This window comes from Bufo gargarizans, unplaced genomic scaffold (genome assembly GCF_014858855.1).
Source record: "Bufo gargarizans isolate SCDJY-AF-19 unplaced genomic scaffold, ASM1485885v1 original_scaffold_2196_pilon, whole genome shotgun sequence".
In the NCBI taxonomy this organism is placed as follows: domain Eukaryota; kingdom Metazoa; phylum Chordata; class Amphibia; order Anura; family Bufonidae; genus Bufo; species Bufo gargarizans.
This window is the reverse complement of record NW_025334682.1, coordinates 230,114-251,061: the sequence shown is the minus strand read 5'-3', so window position 1 is coordinate 251,061 and position 20,948 is coordinate 230,114. Positions and strand designations below refer to the sequence as shown.

The 20,948-nt window shown below is 44.5% G+C and overlaps 1 protein-coding gene across 1 annotated transcript in view; it reads right to left on the bottom strand.

Annotated features, from left to right (window-relative positions):
• LOC122924066 (ras-related protein Rab-4A) overlaps positions 1-20,948 on the bottom strand; it is a 114,991-nt gene that overhangs the window by 7,487 nt on the left and 86,556 nt on the right. Inside the window, exon 6 of the mRNA XM_044274985.1 lies at positions 20,082-20,177. Coding sequence (XP_044130920.1) covers positions 20,082-20,177 — 96 coding nt within the window. The remainder of the gene's footprint in view (positions 1-20,081; positions 20,178-20,948) is intronic.

The window sequence follows — 20,948 nt, the reverse complement described above, 5'->3', positions numbered from 1 at the left end:
CGATTCATTCCTCCTTGACGCGAGATTATGCTCACAGCTGGCCCGCGCATGCGCATTGCGGGCCGGCAAAAGTTAAAGGAGCGTTTCGTCACCAGCCTGCCAGCCAATGATCATCGCTGGCAGGCTGGCAATTTTAAAAAAAAAATCGAATCAGAAGCCATCTAACACCTTATATTTGTAAATATAAGGTGTTAAATGGTTTCTCTGCTCCTCTGCTGGTCCTTTTCATCGGTTGGTGTCAGCAGAGGCACACAGTTCACAGTGAGTAGCCACCAAACACTTCACTTAGCCCCAGATCATCCCCAGCACCCTAATTAACCCCTTGATCGCCCCTGTCAATCACTTAGTGAAAGGGAAAATAGTTGTCAGTGTAAACTGTCACTTTTTTTTCCACTGGTATTGATGTTAGGTTTTAGTTTAGGCCCCTTGGTTAGGTAGTTAGCGATCGTTTAGTGCCCAGCCCACCGCACCGCAGTCACTGATTCGCTGATTAGTGTATCGCTAATCAGCATTTGTACTTTTATAGTATCTGTAAGTGAGCAAAACTGATCACAGTCAGATCTATAATAGTATTAGTGTCACCTTAGTTCGCCCTCCACCCAAAACGCAGTGTTTGCCCGATCAGGCCTGATTGGTCGCCCACACGTGCGTTCACCCACGCCCGCCCCGCCGCAGTGACAAAAAATATACATTTTTTTTTCACTGCACAATCACTTTACAAGCGCTGCGGCGATAAAAAAATAAATAAATCTGTTTTGATATATTTTATCAATCGCAGCGGCCTCTGGTACTTCGCTAGCCTCCCATTTGTAAGACAGGCTTGCTTTTTTTCTTGGGTAGTCTCAGAAAATACCCCCTAAATTTAGTTGACCAAATGACAAATAAGGGGTATTCTTCTGAAGAGGCCTACAGGCTTTTGACCCAGTCGGATGAGGAATGGGAACCCTCATCTGACGAATCTAGCGGGTCAGAATATGAACCTGTAGAAAGCAGTGGCAGTCTGAACCAAAGTTTGGACAAGGAGGTTGAGGTCCCTGATAGCACCAGGCGTACCCGGCCCGTGTTGCTAGACCACAGGTTGCGCAGGATCCGCTTCAAGGGCAGCAGAGTGGGGCTGGCGCTGTCGGATTACGTGGTGAGGCATACACCAGCAGCGCAGCCCATCCTGGACCTAGTACCAGCACTGCCGTACAACATGGTGAAGTGGCGAGCACCAGAAGGGCAGTTGAAGCTGGTACGGTGGCACGTGCAATAGTTACCCCGTCGCAGCCACTGCACAGACAGGCCCGTAGAGCCCCTGAGGTGCTGGCAAATCCTGATTGGCAGCCCCCAACTTCAGCCGCACCAATAGTTCCCCCTTTCACCGCCCAGTCTGGAGTTCGGGTTGAGACAGCTCAGATCGGTTTGGCACAGGGAATTTTTGAGCTGTTCTTGACTGCGGAGCTCTTGGACTTAGTCGTGGCAGAAACAAATCGGTATGCCACTCAATTTATAGCCGCCAACCCGGGAAGCTTTTATTGGGCAGATTGGGTTTCCGGTGGAAACCCGTCCAAGTTTCCGAAATTAACATTTTTCTGGGCCTTCTCCTCAACATGGGTCTAACCAAAAAGCATGAATTGTGGTCATATTGGTCCACGAACCCAATTCATCACATGCCCATGTTCTCTGCTGCTATGTCCAGGACACGATTTGAGACAATCCTGCGTTTCCTGCACTTTAGTGATAACAGCACCTCCCGTCCCAGAGGCCACCCAGCTTTTGACCAGCTCCACAAAATTCAGCCCCTCATAGACCACTTCAACAGCAAATTTGCAGATTTGTATACCCCTGAGCAAAACATCTGTGTAGACGAGTCCCTTATACATTTTACCGGGCGCCTTGGCTTCAAACAATACATCCCAAGCAAGCGCGCCCGGTATGGGGTCAAATTGTATAAGATCTGTGAAAGGGCCACAGGCTATACCCACAAATTTCGGATCTATGAGGGTAAAGATCAGACCCTGGAGCCGGTCGGTTGCCCTGACTACCTGGGGAGCAGTGGGAAGACAGTCTGGGACTTGGTGTCACCCTTATTTGGCAAGGGGTACCATCTTTATGTGGACAATTTTTACACAAGTCTGCCCCTTTTTAGGCATTCGTTCCTAGAACAGATTGGCTGCTGTGGCACCGCGCGACCTAGTCGCCGGGGCTTCCCCCAACAGCTCGTTACCACCCATCTTGCAAGGGTGGAGAGAGCTGCCTTGTGTAACGAAGAACTGCTTGCGGTGAAATTGAGAGACAAGCGTGATGTTTACATGCTCTCCTCCATTCACGCAGACACGACAATACAAATAGAACGGGCAACCAGTGTCATTGAAAAGCCCCTCTCAGTCCACGACTATAACCTTCACATGGGAGGGGTGGACTTCAATGACCAGATGTTGGCTCCTTATTTAGTTTCCCAACGCACCAGACGCTGGTATAAGAAGGTGTCTGTATATTTGATTCAATTGGCTGCATAGAATAGTTTTGTTCTATACAGTAAGGCTGGGAGAACAGGATCCTTCCTCAAATTTCAGGAAGAGATCATCGAGAACCTCCTATATCCAGGAGGTTCCGTGGCCCCATCCACCAGTGTAGTGAACCGTCTACACGAGCGACATTTCCCCAATGTCGTTGCTGGTACCTCAACCCAATCGTCACCCCAAAAAAGATGTCGTGTCTGTAGCAGGAGTGGAATAAGGCGTGACACCCGTTATTTCTGTCCTGACTGCCCTGACCACCCTGCCCTATGCTTAGGGGAGTGTTTCCGGAAGTACCACACACAGGTACACTTAGCATAGGGATTGCATCTCACAGGACAGGCACACAGGGCTATTAGGGCCCATTCACACAGAGCTGCTGCAAACCTCTCCTTTCACCCGGGACAAAGTGCATAATGTACTTTGCCACATCTTTGGGCGATTTGCGCTTTGCACATCGTCCCATGGGGAAGGAGAGGTTTGTCCTATAAAGGTAAAAAAATAAAAATAAAATCACCAGTAAGCAAAACAGTTAACGTTCTGTTCAAAAAGTTAAATAAAGTTTATATGTTCCGTTCAAATGTTATTATAAAGTTTATAAATTTATTGCGTTGCGGCCTGTTTTTTTCTTTTTTGTTTAGTTTTTTTTACCTTCCAGGTGGACCAACCGATCGACTAGCTGCAGCACTGATGTGCATTCTGACAGAAGCATTGCACTGCTGTCAGATTACACAAAAGTCGGTGTATGCGGCACTGCAAGACGAAATTTCTCCTCTGCAGTAAAAGATACGTTTGCCAAGGCATATGAGCTGAGGGGGCGGCGGTGTTCATATGCTTTGGCAAACACTTTGTATATAAAAAAATAAAAAATAAATCCCGGCAATGATTTATTCATCCACATCGATTGATGTGAATGGAGAAATCGAGTTTGCCAGGGCATACGAGCTAAGTGGGTATGGATGTTGGGCAGAGCTCCTATGTCCTGGCAGACGCCTTTCCCCTCCTTTTTTTTTTTTGCGGAGATTTTTTAATCCACATTGATTGATGCGAATGAAGAAATCTGTGCAGTTCATTTTTTCCTTTCAGTCCAGAGGCTGAACGGAAAAAAAAAAAATATCTCATTACCTGTATGCTCAATATAAGGAGAATAGCAGAAACTCCTAATGCTGGCCATACATGTAATGATTGCAGAGACCCTCAAATGCCAGGGCAGTACAAACACCCCACAAATGACCCCATTTTGGAAAGAAGACACCCCAAGGTATTCGCTGAGGGGCATATTGAGTCCATGAAAGATTGAAATTTTTGTCCCAAGTTAGCAGAAAGGGAGACTTTGTGAGAAAAAACTAAACAAAAAAAACCAAAAAAACTATTTCCGCTAACTTGTGCCCAAAAAATAAAATTATATGAACTCGCCATGCCCCTCAATGAATACCTTGGGGTGTCTTCTTTCCAAAATGGGGTCAAATGTGGGGTATTTATACTGCCCTGGCATTTTAAGGGCCCTAAAGCGTGAGAAGAAGTCTGGGATCCAAATGTCTAAAAATGCCCTCCTAAAAGGAATTTGGGCCCCTTTGCGCATCTAGGCTGCAAAATAGTGTCACACGTGTGGTATCGCCGTACTCAGGAGAAGTTGGGGAATGTGTTTTAGGGTGTCATTTTACATATACCCATGCTGGGTGAGATAAATATCTTGGTCAAATGCCAACTTTGTATAAAAAAATGGGAAAAGTTGTCTTTAGCCGAGATATTTATCTCACCCAGCATGGGTATATGTAAAAAGACACCCCAAAACACATTGCCCTACTTCTTCTGAGTACGGCTATACCAGATGTGTGACACTTTTTTGCAGCCTAGATGGGCAAATGGGCCCACATTCCAAAGAGCACCTTTCGGATTTCACAGGGCATTTTTTTTTTTTTTTACAGATTTTGATTTCAAACTACTTCTCACGCATTTGGGCCCCTAAAATGCCAGGGCAGTATAACTACCCCACAAGTGACCCCATTTTGGAAAGAAGACACCCCAAGGTATTCCGTGAGGGGCATGGCAAGTTCCTAGAATTTTTTATTTTTTGTCACAAGTTAGCGGAAAATGATTTTTTTTTTCCTTACAAAGTCTCATATTCCACTAAATTGTGACAAAAAATAAAAACTTCCATGAACTCACTATGCCCATCATGAAATACCTTGGGGTGTCTTCTTTCCAAAATGTGGTCACTTGTGTGGTAGTTATACTGCCCTGGCATTTTAGGGGCCCAAATGCGTGCAAAGCAGTTTGAAATCTAAATCTGTAAAAAAAATGGCCTGTGAAATCCGAAAGGTGCTCTTTTTTTTTGGGGGGGGGGGGGGTGTCAAATCTTTTTATTTGAGAACAGTTAAGATCAGATTTTCCATTTTTTTGCAAGTAAACAAAAGTGACAACACACAGAAACCCATCCACCACCCCCCCCCCCACCCCATCCCCAAAGTCCAGGTGCAGTCCATCGCCGAAAAAAGTCCACAGCAGATTGCAGAGTGTGATCCAATGTACATCCAAACCACAAGCACACCAGCACATACATTTATTATTTTGTACCGCACATTATACCCATTTTCATGTCATACATGTTATAGCTCTCACTTTCTTTACCTTCCCCAGGCCACTGTCCTAAACAGTAAGATGAAAATGTTCAATCCAGGTATACCAAATTTTATTAAACTTCTTGTTATTACCCCTCCTTCTGATAAACATATGCACGATACAGGAGAGCGTTCAATCCTAATCTTATAGACTTTCATGATGAGGTCTACCACCTCATTCCAATACCTGCGTAGGCGGGGGCAGTTCCACATTAAGTGTATCAAGTCAGCAGAGGCAGCACCACATCTTGGGCCGAAAGGTGCTCTTTGGAATGTGGGCCCCTTTGCCCACCTAGGCTGCAAAAAAGTGTCACACATGTGGTATCGCCGTACTCAGGAGAAGTTGGGGAATGTGTTTTGGGGTGCCATTATACATATACCCATGCTGGGTGAGAGAAATATCTTGGTCAAATGCCAACTGTATAAAAAAATGGGAAAAGTAGTCTTTTGCCGAGATATTTATCTCACCCAGCATGGGTATATGTAAAATGACATCCCAAAACACATTCCCCAACTTCTCCTGAGTACGGCGATACCACATGTGTGACACTTTTTTTCAGCCTAGGTGGGCAAAAGGGCCCACATTCCAAAGAGCACCTTTTGGTTTTTACAGGCCATTTTTTACAGATTTTGATTTCAAACTACTTTGCACGCATTTGGGCCCCTAAAATGCCAGGGCAGTATAACTACCCCACAAGTGACCCCATTTTGGAAAGAAGACACCCCAAGGTATTTCATGATGGGCATAGTGAGTTCATGGAAGTTTTTATTTTTTGTCACAAGTTAGTGGATAATGAGACTTTGTAAGGAGAAAAAAAAAAAATTCATTTTCCGCTAACTTGTGACAAAAAATAAAAAGTTCTATGAACTCACTATGCCCATCAGCGAATACCTTAGGGTGTCTACTTTCCGAAATGGGGTCATTTGCGGGGGTTTTCTACTGTCTGGGCATTGTAGAACCTCAGGAAACATGACAGGTGCTCAGAAAGTCAAAGCTGCTTCAAAAAGCAGAAATTCAAAATTTTGTACCATAGTTTGTAAACGCTATAACTTTTACCCAAACCATTTTTTTTTTACCCAAACATTTTTTTAATCAAAGACATGTAGAACAATAAATTTCGAGAAAAATGTATATATAGATGTCGTTTTCTTTGAAAAATGTTACAACTGAAAGTGAAAAATGTCATTTGTTTGCAAAAATTTCGTTACATTTCAATTAATAACAAAAAAAGTTAAAATGTCAGCAGCAATGAAATACCACCAAATGAAAGCTCTATTAGTGAGAAGAAAAGGAGGTAAAATTCATTTGGGTGGTAAGTTGCATGACCGAGCAATAAACGGTGAAAGTAGTGTAGTGCAGAATTGTAAAAAGTGGTCTGGTCATTAAGGGTGTTTAAGCTAGGGGAGCTGAGGTGGTTAATCCCTTGACCAGAATGCACAAATGGGAACAGGATGTAGGTGCAATTTCACAGGAACAATGGTCTGATATACTTGAAGTGGTGCCTATGTCCTCCTTGACTGAAAGTGGGAAGCTCTCGCAATTATTTATCACAGATTTTTTTTTATTCTTTACATTTAGATCTGATGCTAAATGTCCTTGTTGTTTTATGGAACCTGCGGATCCGATACATATGCTATGGCAATGTATGGCATTAAATGTATTCTGCAAAGGAGTAATGGAAATCATACAGAAAACTCTCTCAGTACATATACCACAGGATCCTAAGGTGTGCATTTTGGGATATGTAGAAAGAAGTGGCCAAAGGAGGAAAAAGGCGCTCATAGGATGTGAGTAGGTTCAGAACAGGCTTCCAATTCAGGAAGAATGGTGTTGCTCACCTGCTGTCGTTGCACCTAATGTTCGGTGCAACTGTACTGGAGGCGAGTAGGAGTGGTTTAAGTTTTGCTGGTTGGTGCTGCCGGTTACGTCCGTGTTCACCTTTGGCGGGGGCCAGGCCGCCGTCTGGGTCAGTGTATGAAGTATGTATCCACTGGACTCTGGGGTCGAGTGGAGGGTGGACCATAGGCGCAAAACACAACCAGAGTTTGTTTCAAACCAATAGGTTGTTTTTTTATTTTATTATTTTTGTTATCGTGACAACGCTTTTCGGGGTTCTGTGGACCCCTTTTTCAAGTCGGTGAGTGCTGCTGATGGAAGTTGCACTGCTCCCAGCTTCTGGCACGTGACGTGCCAGATGCTGGGAGCAGTGCAACTTCCATCAGCAGCACTCACCGACTTGAAAAAGGGGTCCACAGAACCCCGAAAAGCGTTGTCACGATAACAAAAATAATAAAAAAAAAAACAACCTATTGGTTTGAAACAAACTCTGGTTGTGTTTTGCGCCTATGGTCCACCCTCCACTCGACCCCAGAGTCCAGTGGATACATACTTCATTTTGGGATATGTGTCAGAGTTGAGAACTGAAAACATGCTCAAAGTGGCTATAGGACATTTGCTAAATGTGGCTAGGAAACTAATAGCTCTACACTGGATACAAGCTTACCCTACGACACTTGGAGAGTTTAAGAGCAAGGTTAATAACATGTTAGTACATGAAAAGGCTATCTTCCAGAAAAGAGGTTGCCACCTCAAATATGAGAAACTATGGGACCTGTGGCAGGCGTATATGAGGTAAAGCAATAATATGGGGTAAAAGTACAGCTGATACCTGAATGGTTCATGGGGGCGGAGGAGGGGGGGGTATTGTATGTAATTAGAATATGTATAACTGATTTACATGTCGCATTGCATATGTTGAGACTGGATTCTTGATGTAGCCTTATTGTACGATGTTTCTCTTTTCTGTATGACGTGCATATAAGACCTAATAAAAACTATATGATGAAAAAATAAGACACAAAGCATGTCCCCTCGTCACAGTGCTGGGTTAAATAGATCATGGGAGAAATCTCTGTACTGACCCTTGATATATTAATATAATAAAGTGAATAACCCTAATTTAACCCTAATCTAGTTATTACTTTAGTTGCCCTCCTCTGAACCCTCTTCAGCTCTGCTATGTCTGCCTTATTCACAGTACCCCATGTGTGGTCTGATTAGTGATTTGTAAAGTGGTAGGACTATGTTCTTATCACGGGCATCTATGCCCCTTTTGATGCAACCCATTATCTTATTAGCCTTGGCAGCAGCAGCTGCCTGACACTGGTTCATACAGTTCAGTTTGCTGTGCACTAAAATTCCTAGGTCATTTTCCATGTTAACCAGTGTTTTACCATTTAGTATGTACTGGTGACATTTATTATTCCTTCCCATGTGCATAACCTTACATTTGTCAGTGTTAAACGTCATATGCCACTTATCTGCCCAAGCCTCCAATCTATCCAGATCTATTTGTAGCAGTATAGTTTCCTCTTCTGTGTTAATTACTTTACACAGTTTAGTGTCATCTGCAAACTGTGCAAGCCTCCTACAAGATCATTAATAAATATAATGAAGAGAATAGGTCCCAATACTGATCCTTGTTTAACCCCTTAGGGACACAGCCTTTTTACACCTTAGGACCAGGCCATTTTTTGCAAATCTGACCAGTGTCACTTTAAGTGCTCATAACTTTAAAACGCTTTGACTTATCCAGGCCGTTCTGAGATTGTTTTTTCGTCACATATTGTACTTCATGACACTGGTGAAATGAAGTCAAAAAAATATTTTTTTTTGCACCAAAAAATACCTAATTTAACAAATTTTGGGAAAAATTAGCAAATTTCAAAGTTTCAGTTTCTCTACTTCTGTAATACATAGTAATACCCCCAAAAATTGTGATGACTTTACATTCCCCATATGTCTACTTTATGTTTGAATTGTTTTGGGAATGATATTTTATTTTTTGGGGATGTTATAAGGCTTAGAAGTTTAGAAGCAAATCTTGAAATTTTTCAGCAATTTACAAAAACGACATTTTTAGGGACCAGTTCAGGTCTGAAGTCACTTTGCGAGGCTTACATAATAGAAACCACCCAAAAATGACCCCATCTAAGAAACTACACCCCTCAAGGTATTCAAAACTGATTTTACATACGTTGTTAACCCTTTAGGTGTTGCACAAGAGTTATTGGCAAATGGGGATGAAATTTGAGAATTTCTTTTTTTTGTCAAATTTTTTATTTTAACCCATTTTTTCCACTAACAAAGCAAGGGTTAACAGCCAAACAAGACTGTATCTTTATTACCCTGACTCTGCCGTTTACAGAAACACCCAATATGTGGCCGTAAACTACTGTACGGCCACACAGCGGGGCGTAGAGTGAAAGGTGCGCCGTTTGGTTTTTGGAGGGCTGATTTTTATGGACTGGTTTATTTACACCATGTCCCATTTGAAGACCCCTGATGCACCCCTAGAGTAGAAACTCCCTAAAAGTGACCCCATCTAAGAAACTACACCCCTCAAGGTATTCAAAACTGATTTTACATTCGTCGTTAACCCTTTAGGTGTTGCGCAAGAGTTATTGGCAAATGGGGATGAAATTGGAAAATTTCATTTTTTTGTCTAATTTTCCATTTTAACCCATTTTTTCCACTAACAAATCAAGGGTTAACAGCCAAACAAGACTGTATCTTTATTACCCTGACTCTGCCGTTTACAGAAACACCCAATATGTGGCCGTAAACTACTGTACGGCCACACAGCGGGGCATAGAGTGAAAGGTGCGCCGTTTGGTTTTTGGAGGGCTGATTTTTATGGACTGGTTTATTTACACCATGTCCCATTTGAAGACCCCTGATGCACCCCTAGAGTAGAAACTCCCTAAAAGTGACCCCATCTAAGAAACTACACCCCTCAAGGTATTCAAAACTGATTTTACATTCGTCGTTAACCCTTTAGGTGTTGCGCAAGAGTTATTGGCAAATGGGGATGAAATTGGAAAATTTCATTTTTTTGCCTTATTTTCCATTTTAACCCATGTTTTCTACTAACAAAGCAAGGGTTAACAGCCAAACAAGACTGTATCTTTATTACCCTGACTCTGCCGTTTACAGAAATACCCAATATGTGGCCGTACACTACTGTACGGCCACACAGCGGGGCGTAGAGTGAAAGGTGCGCCGTTTGGTTTTTGGAGGGCTGATTTTTATGGACTGGTTTATTTACACCATGTCCCATTTGAAGACCCCTGATGCACCCCTAGAGTAGAAACTCCCTAAAAGTGACCCCATCTAAGAAACTACACCCCTCAAGGTATTCAAAACTGATTTTACATTCGTCGTTAACCCTTTAGGTGTTGCGCAAGAGTTATTGGCAAATGGGGATGAAATTGGAAAATTTCATTTTTTTGCCTTATTTTCCATTTTAACCCATGTTTTCTACTAACAAAGCAAGGGTTAACAGCCAAACAAGACTGTATCTTTATTACCCTGACTCTGCCGTTTACAGAAATACCCAATATGTGGCCGTACACTACTGTACGGCCACACAGCGGGGCGTAGAGTGAAAGGTGCGCCGTTTGGTTTTTGGAGGGCTGATTTTTATGGACCGGTTTATTTACACCGTGTCCTGTTTCAACCCCCCTGATGCACCCCTGGAGTCGAAACTCCCTAAAAGTGACCCCATTTTGGAAACTACGGGATAAGGTGGCATTTTTTGGGGGAGTATTTTTAGGGTAAATATAATTTTTGGTTGCTCTATATTACATTTTTGTGAGGTAAGGTTACCAAAAATTGAAATTCTGATATTTCATCTCCATTTGCCATTAACTGTTGAGGAACACCTAAAGGGTTAATAAAGTTTGTATAATCATTTTTGAATACCTTGAGGGGTGTAGTTTCTTAGATGGGGTCAATTTTAGGGAGTTTTTACTCTAGGGGGGCATCAGGGGGGCTTCAAAAGGGATATGGTGTCAATAAAAAAGGCCATCAAAATCGGCCTTCCAGAAACCATGTCGGTCCTTTCCTTTTGCAGCCTCCCTTTTACGGATACAGCAGTTTACGACCACAAATGTGGCGTTTCTGTAAACTGCAGTATCAGGGTAATAAATTTTAACTTTTGTTTGGTTGTTAACCCTTGTTTTCTTACCGGAAAAAACGGACTGAAATGGAAAAGTGCCAAAAATAGCGGTTTTGGCACCGTTTTTTTGTTTTTTTTTTAACCGTGTTAATCTGGGTAGTTAGGTCATGGGATATTGTTATAGAGGAGATTCTTACGGACGCGGCAATATCTAATAAGTCTACTTTTTTTAACAATTATTTAGGTTTTTGACTATATTATCTTTTTTGATACAACTTTTTTTTTTGGGTATCTCTAAAGTCTAAGTGTAATTTTTTTAATTTTCTTTTAGCCAATTATCTTATGTGGGGGCTCATTTTTTGCGGGATGAGCGGACGGTTTTATTGGCACTATTTTGGGGGCTATATGACTTTTTGATCGCTTGCTATGAAACTTTTTGTTATGTAAGGTGACAAAAAAAAATTTTTTGCACCTATTTTTTTTTTTTTTTTTTTACTGTGTTAATCTGGGGGGTTGGGTCATGGGGTATTTTTATAGAGGAGATTCTTACGGACGTGGCGATACCTAATAAGTCAACTTTTTTTTTACAATAATTTAGGTTTTAGACTATATTATCCTTTTTGATACCCTAAAAAAAAATTTGTATCTCTAAAGTCTAAGAGTCATTTTCAATTTTTTTTTTTATCTGATTATCTTATGTGGGGGCTCATTTTTTGCGGGATGAGATGACGGTTGTATTGGCACTAATTTGGGGGCTATATGACTTTTTGATCGCTTGCTTTTTATTATGCAAGGTGACAAAAAAAAACTTTTTTTGCACCTTTTTTTTTTTTCTGGACCGTGTTAGGCTACTTTCACACTAGCGTTCGGGCGGATCCGTTCAGAACGGATCCGCCCATAATAATGCAGACGGAGGCTCCGTTCAGTACGGATCCGTCTGCATTATTTTAGCAAAAAAAAGCTAAGTGTGAAAATAGCCTAGTACGGATCCGTCCAGACTTTCAATGTAAAGTCAATGGGGGACGGATCCGCTTGAAGATTGAGCCACATTGTGGCATCTTCAAACGGATCCGTCCCCATTGACTTACATTGAAAGTCTGGACGGATCCGTACGGATCCGCACGCCTCCGCACGGCCAGGCGGACACCCGAACGCTGCAAGCAGCGTTCAGCTGTCCGCCTGTCCGTGCGGAGGCGAGCGGAGCGGAGGCTGAACGCCGCCAGACTGATGCAGTCTGAGCGGATCCGCCTCCATTCAGACTGCATCAGGGCTGGACGGCTGCGTTCGGGTCCGCTCGTGAGCTCCTTCAAACGGAGCTCACGAACGGAATACCGAACGCTAGTGTGAAAGCAGCCTTAATCTGGGGGGTTAGGTCATGGGGCATTTTTATAGAGGAGATTATTACAGACGCGGCAATACCTATGTCTACTTTTAATAAATTATTTTAGTTTTTTTGGGTGTCTCAAGTCTGAGAACCATTTTTTTTTTTTATCCCATGTCAGTCCTAAATTGGGATATAAATTTAGTACTCCATGGAAGTGTGATACTCCCTGAAGCAACCGTCAATGCAGAGGCCCGGATGATCGGGGCATGTGTCGCACTGAGTAGTCGTGTCCTTCCGTATCCCCCTCCTGCGACACACTCTGCACTTTTTTTGGGTTCGTCCCTTCTTTCCAGTATGGGGGACCACACCTGGAAAGTGTTGGCCAGGGACGATCCGGGCGCCTACAGTTCCCGAGGTACTCCGGCCTGCTCTTTCCCGGTCCGAAAAGATCAGGGCCTTGAGGACTGCCTCATAGAACTGGAGGAATGTCCCTGTGCTGCCAGCGCTTCGGGATAGTACAAAAGAGTTGTACATGGCAACCTGCACCAAGTAGACCGCAACTTTTTTGTACCATGCCCGGGTTTTGCGCATGGCGTTATATGGCTTGAGGACTTGATCCGAGAGATCAACTCCTCCCATATACCGATTGTAGGCGACGATACAATCGGGCTTGAGGACCGTTGCCGCGGTACCTCGCACAGGGACAGGGGTGATGCCGTTACCATGAATTGTGGACAGCATAAGGACATCCCTCTTGTCCTTATACCTGACCAGCAACAGGTTTCCAGTGGTAAGGGCACGGGTCTCACCCCTGGGGATGGGTACCTGGAGGGGGTGGGCAGGGAGGCCGCGTTGATTTTTCCGCACGGTCCCACAAGCGGACGTGGATCTGGCGGCAAGGGACTGGAACAAGGGGATACTGGTATAAAAGTTATCCACGTACAAGTGGTAACCCTTATCCAGCAGTGGGTACATAAGGTCCCACACGAGTTTCCCGGTAACACCCAGAGTGGGGGGACATTCTGGTGGTTGAATCCGGGAATCTCGCCCCTCGTACACACGAAATTTGTAAGTGTACCCTGAGGTACTCTCACAAATTTTGTATAGCTTCACGCCATACCTCGCCCGCTTGGAAGGCACATACTGGCGGAAAATGAGTCTCCCCTTGAACGCAATGAGAGACTCATCAACCACGACCTCCCTTCCAGGTACATAGGCCTCCATGAATTTGGCCCCAAAGTGATCGATGACCGGCCGTATCTTGTACAGACGGTCATGGGCAGGATCACCTCGGGGTGGACATGCTGCATTATCGGAATAATGCAGACATTTCCTGATGGCCTCAAACCGGGAGCGTGTCATAACCGTACTGTAAAGTGGGGTCTGATATAGGACGTCCCCACTCCAGTACAGCCTGGCACTGGGTTTCTTGACCAGGCCCATATGCAGCACGAGGCCCCAAAATGTCCTCATTTCGGCTGCACTGACCGGCGTCCAGCCACCGGGCCTGGCCAAAAAGGAGCCCGGGTGTTGAGCGACGAACTGTTGGGCGTACAGATTAGTCTGCTCCACCATCAGATTTACCAGTGAGTCACTGAAAAAATGACAAAAAAAGTCATATTCAGTGTAGCCCACTGTGGAAATCTGGATTCCTGATTGGCCTACAAAATCAGGAATCACGGGCTCGTATCGCTCTGGGCTACACCAGACAAGTTCACCGGCAGGGTGCTCCGGTGGATTTAACTGGTGGGCCGGGAAACCAGTACGAGCCCCAGAGCTGCTCGTACTAGTGTGGGCCACAGGGTCCCTAACATGGCGGTCCCCTTGCTCCGCCTGGCGGCGTCTCCGCCGCCTTGGGGGCTCATCATCATCGCTAGATGATGAGGAGGATGCGGATGACAACAGGAATGTGGGGTCATCCTCATCCTCACTGGGACTCTCGGACTCGGAGGCAAGCTGGGCGTATGCCTCCTCGGCCGAGAACGTCCGGCGGGCCATAGGGGAGTGTGTGTCTGCGTGTATATGTGCGTGTGTGTAACTCTTTATTTGGTGTGCGTGTGTGAGGGGGCACGGGTGTTCACGAACTCACCCTAAAACTAACAGAAAAAAATAAATAAAACTAACTAAAAAAAAGGGCAAAAAAGTGAGGAAAAAAAATTCAAAACTGCTGATCAACCGTCCGAAGTTGATCAGCGGTGGGGTGTGCGATGCGCTTACAGTGGCCGGACGCTAAGTGCCGGTCACAGTCAGCGAACTCAAAAAAAAAAAAAAAAAAAAAAGCACCCCAAAAAAGGTGGGGGGGGGGGGGCAAGTGGCAGGGGGAGGGGGGCAAGTGGCAGCACCCCTGGGGGGTCTAGGGTCACACAGCTGTGCTGTGGACCCCAGACACCCTAACTAGGGTGATGCAATAAAAAGTAAAAAAAAACTAACTTTCCCTTTTTTTTCCCTGCCTATCCCAAACTTTCCCTAGCTGTCCCTATGTACCTGATGGGGTGCTGGGGCACAGATCGGGTCCTGGGGGCACAGATCAGGGGTGCTGGCAGCGATGGTGGACACAAGCAGGCAGCTCCTCTCTCCTCCGGCGCTGGAACACAAAAGGAGGAGGAGAGGGGCGCCTGCCTCTTTTGAATCTGCCGCCGCACCGCCCCCTGACCAATCAGAAAGCGATCCTGAGTGGTGATGTCACCATCACCACTCAGGATCGCTGGATGGTGATTGGTGGAGTGAAATCACACCACCATCACCATCCTGTTCCGGGTTATCGGGTCTTCAGAGACCCGAATAACCCGGAAACGCAGAAAACCGCAGGTCTGAATTGACCTGCGGTTTTTTGCGATCGCATACATGGGGGGGTCACCGGACCCCCCGACGCATTTGCCCCAAGTGCCTGCTCAATGATTTGAGCAGGCACGGGGTTCCGATCGCCGCCGGCCGCGCGGCGGTGATTGAAAATGCACAGGGCGTACATGTACGCCCTGTGTCCTTAAGTACCAGGGCACAAGGGCGTACCTGTACGCCCTGTGTCCTTAAGGGGTTAAAATAGGATAGCTACCTTACATCTGGTAGGAGGCACAGCTTGCTAAAAGCTAATTTGCATACCCACTTCCAAGAACAGCCTATGTGATGTAAAATACTTTTGTATTAAAAAAGACTAAGTATTTTGGCAGTGATATCTTTATTGGCCAAGAACTTTTTTTTTCTGTTTGCAAGCTTTCAGAGCACAGAGGCTCCTTCACACGCAGAATACAAATGAATGACACACAGAAAGGCACACTACTTAAAAGGTTACAGACATTTGTACATAAGGTGATACATCACCCAAATAAGAAAGAGTAATAAAACTGTTGTTACAGATAGACAGGCAATAGGGGTTAAGATTAAGGCCTCTTTCACACTTGTGTTGTCCGGATCCGGCGTGTACTCCACTTGCCGGAATTACACGCCGGATCCGGAAAAACGCAAGTGAACTGAAAGCATTTGAAGACGGATCCGTCTTCAAAATGCTTTCAGTGTTACTATGGCACCCAGGACGCTATTAAAGTCCTGGTTGCCATAGTAGTAGTGGGGAGTGGGGGAGCGGTATACTTACAGTCCGTGCGGCTCCCGGGGCGCTCCAGAATGACGTCAGAGCGCCACATGCGATCACGTCATCCATGCGCGCGGGGCGCCCTGACGTCACTCTGAAGCGCCCCGGGAGCCGCACGGACGGTAAGTATACTGCTCCCCCGCTCCCCACTACACTTTACCATGGCTGCCAGGACTCTAGCGTCCCGGTAGCCATGGTAACCATTCAGAAAAAGGTAAACGTCGGATCCGGCAATGCGCCGAAATGACGTTTAGCTTAAGGCCGGATCCGGATCAATGCCTTTCAATGGGCATTAATTCCGGATGCGGCCTTGCGGCAAGTGTTCAGGATTTTGGGCCGGAGCAAAAAGCGCAGCATGCTGCGGTATTTTCTCCGGCCCAAAAACGTTCCGGTCCTGAACTGAAGACATCCTGATGCATCCTGAACGGATTTCTCTCCATTCAGAATGCATGGGGATAATCCTGATCAGGATTCTTCCGGCATAGAGCCCCGACGACGGAACTCTATGCCGGAAGAAAAGAACACAGGTGTGAAAGAGCCCTAAAGGCCTCTTTACACTGCCTGTGGACACCTAAATCATTGATTGCCGGCAGCAGAGCATGCCGTCTGCGGAGGAGATTGCTCCATGTAAATGCAGCAGTCTTCACTAACTGACAGGAGATTAATGAAATGATTCTACCAAACTGATCTAAAACTGATAACATTCCAATCATTAAAAAGAGGCCTCAATCTGACACCTGGAACTACATGGAGCACGTTCTTTCCCCTTGCCGTCAGTCCTCCTGTTTTTTTGTACTCATCTGATCTGCATTTTTTGCGGATTGGATGTGAACCCATTCATTTCAATGAGTCTGCAAAAAATATGTATGTTTGTTCTGTGCGGAAAATTATAGAACATGTCCTATTCTTGTCCGTTTTGCAGACAAGAAAAAGGCATTTTTACAATGGAATAGCAAAAAAAAAATCTGAAAGCAACAGACGTCATCCATATTTTTTTGCAGACTTATTGCAGCCTGCAAACACTTGAATGGGTCCACAAGATACAGATGGGTGCGGAGTGGAAGCCCACCGAAGCACTACGGAGCACTTCTGTGGTGTTTCGGTCCGCCCCCCCGCCCAACTGCAAAAAAACTAAATGTTCTTTTTTTTGTGGTGCAGACTGAATCTTGCAGATCACAGAGAATGGGTCTGCATCTGCAGGCAGCGGGTATGGGGTGCACACGTCCATGTGCATGAGCTCTTACTCTGATGAAGTACCACCCCATGTCTGTAACATTTTAAGTAGTGTGCCTTTCTCACAGTCATTTATTTGTATACTGCCTGATGAAGGATCCTCTGTGCTCTGAAAGTTGCAAACAGAAAAAAAATGTTTTGGTTAGCCAATAAAAGGAATTGCTGCTATAATACCTTTGTCTTTTTTTATGCAAAAGTATTTAGCATCACATTGGTTTTTCTGGCTAACATGGTAGCATGCTATTTTTGCTATACATCAAGAACAGCCTAGAAAGTTTGCATGCTGAATCTTGTAGAGTCATAACAGCTGGAGTGCCAGAGTTTGCAGACCTGCTGTACATTATGAAGTAAACCTGTACTGAGCCCAATCACACTAGGACAGTTAAGGGCTAGGTATACATTCGGTGGCAATTGTTTTTTTTTATTATTGCATTGCACTCATTATGAGCTAAAAATATTTTTTTCAATTGGTCTTTATTAAAAACTATGAGCTGTTTTCCCTGCACAGCTTTGAGTTTATCTACTAGCAGGATCTGTATTTTCTCTCTGCTCTGTCCTGCAGGGAGTCAAAGGGTCCTTATCTCTGACCTTATAAATTCTGATCTTACCCATACAAATGTGGCTTAAATAAGTGTTTATGACCTCTTAGTAATTTAGAGATAAGGGCTATTAGATGACATGCACAAAGTAAAGTGAAAGTACCATTCACACAGCTAGAAAAACATGTGACAGAACAGCTCATTTTATTTTTATTTTTATTTTTTAGAAAGTGTGATATGTAAAATGCAATCATAAAAATATTGTCCCCAAAAGTGTACCTATCCATTAAACCAAGAAACAGTAGTCTAAAAAAGAAAGTAGGGAAGGGACACCTGGACATTAACCTGACACCCCAGATGAATGCATAATGTCATCAACATCTCAACAAGCCAGCACCCAAAAGCTGCTGTTCAAGAAACCAAGTAGCTGCACCAAAACTTTTTTTTTTGTCCAATTATATGCAGGCAAAATATATTTTGTATTCATAATTTTATATAGAACATATATTCAATAGTTTAATGAAAAAACATTTTAATCGTTGATCCTTAAACTAGGAAGATATCCATTCTATCTTAAACACAAAGGATAGCTTTTCTAGAAAGAGAAGAAATGTGGGAAGTTATGTAAATGGGTGTTCCTACCTGCCTGTGAAATAATTTGCAGGCAAAATGCCAAACAAACCACATAATATGGCATCTGGGCATGGGTGGTAGTGAGGCTTCTCCCTTAAAGAGGACCTTTCACCGATTATCACACTGTGAACTAAGTATACAGACATGTAGAGCGGCGCCCGGGGATCTCACTGCACTTACTATTATCCCCAGGCGCCGTTCCATTCTCCTGCTATGCCCTCCGGTATCTCCGCTCACTAAGTTAAGGTAGGCGGAGTCTGCCCTTGTTCTTCTGTAGCGCTGGCCAATCGCATTGCAGAGCTCACAGCCTGGGAGAAAATAGCCCAGGGGTGTATCTATCACAAGGCAAACAAGGCATTTGCCTAGGGCGGCACTTGCAAATGGGGCAGCAAAATGCCTTGTTTGCTTAGTGATAGTTACACTCCAGTGACTGCTCGCTCCTCTGCCTTCAGCATCCTCCTCCTCTCCGTCTCTCTGGACCAGTCCCCACCCCTCCCTCTCTCTCCTCCAATCAGGGGCAGCATTGCATGGGGAGCAGACACATGACCAGTGGCGGCTGCATCTTCTCATGTGAGGGGGACAGGTGGCGGCTGCAGCCGGTGAAGGGACATGATGGCTGAGGACGAGCTGGCCTCCAGGCTGAACAGGCGCCTGCGAATGGAGGACCAGGCGGAGGGGGAGCCGCCACACATGAGGGTCTTCAACTCGTACACCGAGTTCAAGGAGTTGAGCAGAAAGCAGATCAAGGACATGGAGGGGATGTTCAGGCGGTGAGTGCCCGGAGTGCTGGGGCAGTGACCACGGTGCCCATCACCAGTTTCTGATGCGCCGGTCACACACAGATGGAGCTAAACTTCTGTCTGCAGGGGAGAACTAATCTCCAATAAGAGCTTGGCGTACGTGCAGTCTTATGCAAAACTAAAGGCAGCGCGCGAGGAGTGCTCAGTGACAAACTCAGCTCTGCTACATCTGTGTGTAATGGGCACATACACGCTGGATGGACATTTAGGGTCCAAAGCGACCAATCAATGCCTTGCTTTCTTCTTTAAAAAAAAAAAAAAGCACAACTTCTGACACACATACTTCGTATTGTACAGATTTTTATATATTTTTTATACATCTGCAAAATACAAAATATTTGTGTCTAACTAGGAATGTGCATAGTTTATTTTTATTTTTTTTAAATAACTTTTAGATGATAGACATTTTATTTCATTTCATGCATACATTTGTGATGATTCTTTTTCAGGAAAGGGTGAAGCCTAAAGAGGAAGGGATAGGGTTTACAGAGGAAGGGGTTTGGCCTTGACAGGAAGGGGTGGGTCAGTTTAGTCTTGCCTAGGGCAGCATAAAACCAAGATACACCACAAATGGTAAAAACAAAGGGCAATGTGGATCAAGATGGAATAGTTGGCTATGCCATGTGCACAATTTCCATGTTGTCGGGAGAAGTGGATTATGCTTTACATTTAGAGCCAGGTTAGTATATGTAGGTAGTCACCGAAAGACCTTGCAGAAGATATGCCTCAAGATTTTTTGGTGTTAATATGGAACCCCGAAAGTAATGCCTCTAAAGATTTGGAGGGGTTGTCATCATAAAGGTTGTCATCATAAATAGCATCAAGACAGCCACTGTGTTTATAAAAATAACCCACGTAAAAAGTGTTGCATTTCTATACTTTACCTGATTCAATCTTGTTTAGTATATTTCTAGCACACTGTACAAACGCTTCCTCCACGTTTTCTCCTGTAAGCGCACTAGTCTCCAAAAACATCAGTTCTGGAAAAGAAAAAAAAACTCAACAATGATTAAAAAATTTAAGGAGTTATCCCATAAAAAGCATTTATCACCAAACCACAGGAGAGGTGATAAATATCGTATTGCAGAGGGTTCAGACTCCCAGCAATGCCAAGAACAAGGGTTCTTCGAGTCATGTCACTGCATAGAGTGGTAGAGTGTATGTCAGTTCACTGCTCCATTAACTTCTATGGGAATGATGTAAGCATACACTGTCAGTCTAATAAAAGTGAATGGAGAGGTGGACCAACATGTACACTACCTCTCCATTCATAAATGGGACTCAGGAACCCTTCATTCTTTGGCTTGCTGGAAGTCACAGAAGTTGGAACCCCTGCTGTCCTATATTTAACAACATAATACATGATAAAACTTTTCATGGGAAAACCTCTTTAGAACAATTGTGTGACAATATTTAGATAATAAATAAATAAATAGCTACACTTATCAGTAATTGTTTTACTTTACTGATACCTAATCGATACTTTTAGCCCGGTATCGATACAATACCGGGATTTGTCTTTTATCGATACTAGATTGTACTACTGCACAGCCTAGTATCAGAGAATATGGGTCGCGCTGCTCTCAGCGGCACAGGGAAGAAGGAAGCAGTCTCTCCCTCCCCCTGTGCTGCTGCCGCCAATGAGAGCGCAGAGGGGGGGGGTCTGTGGCCACTGCGCCACCAATGATAATTAACATTTAATATACAAATGCAGGCAGCGGCAGAAACACATTGCCGGCAGGGTGCTGCAG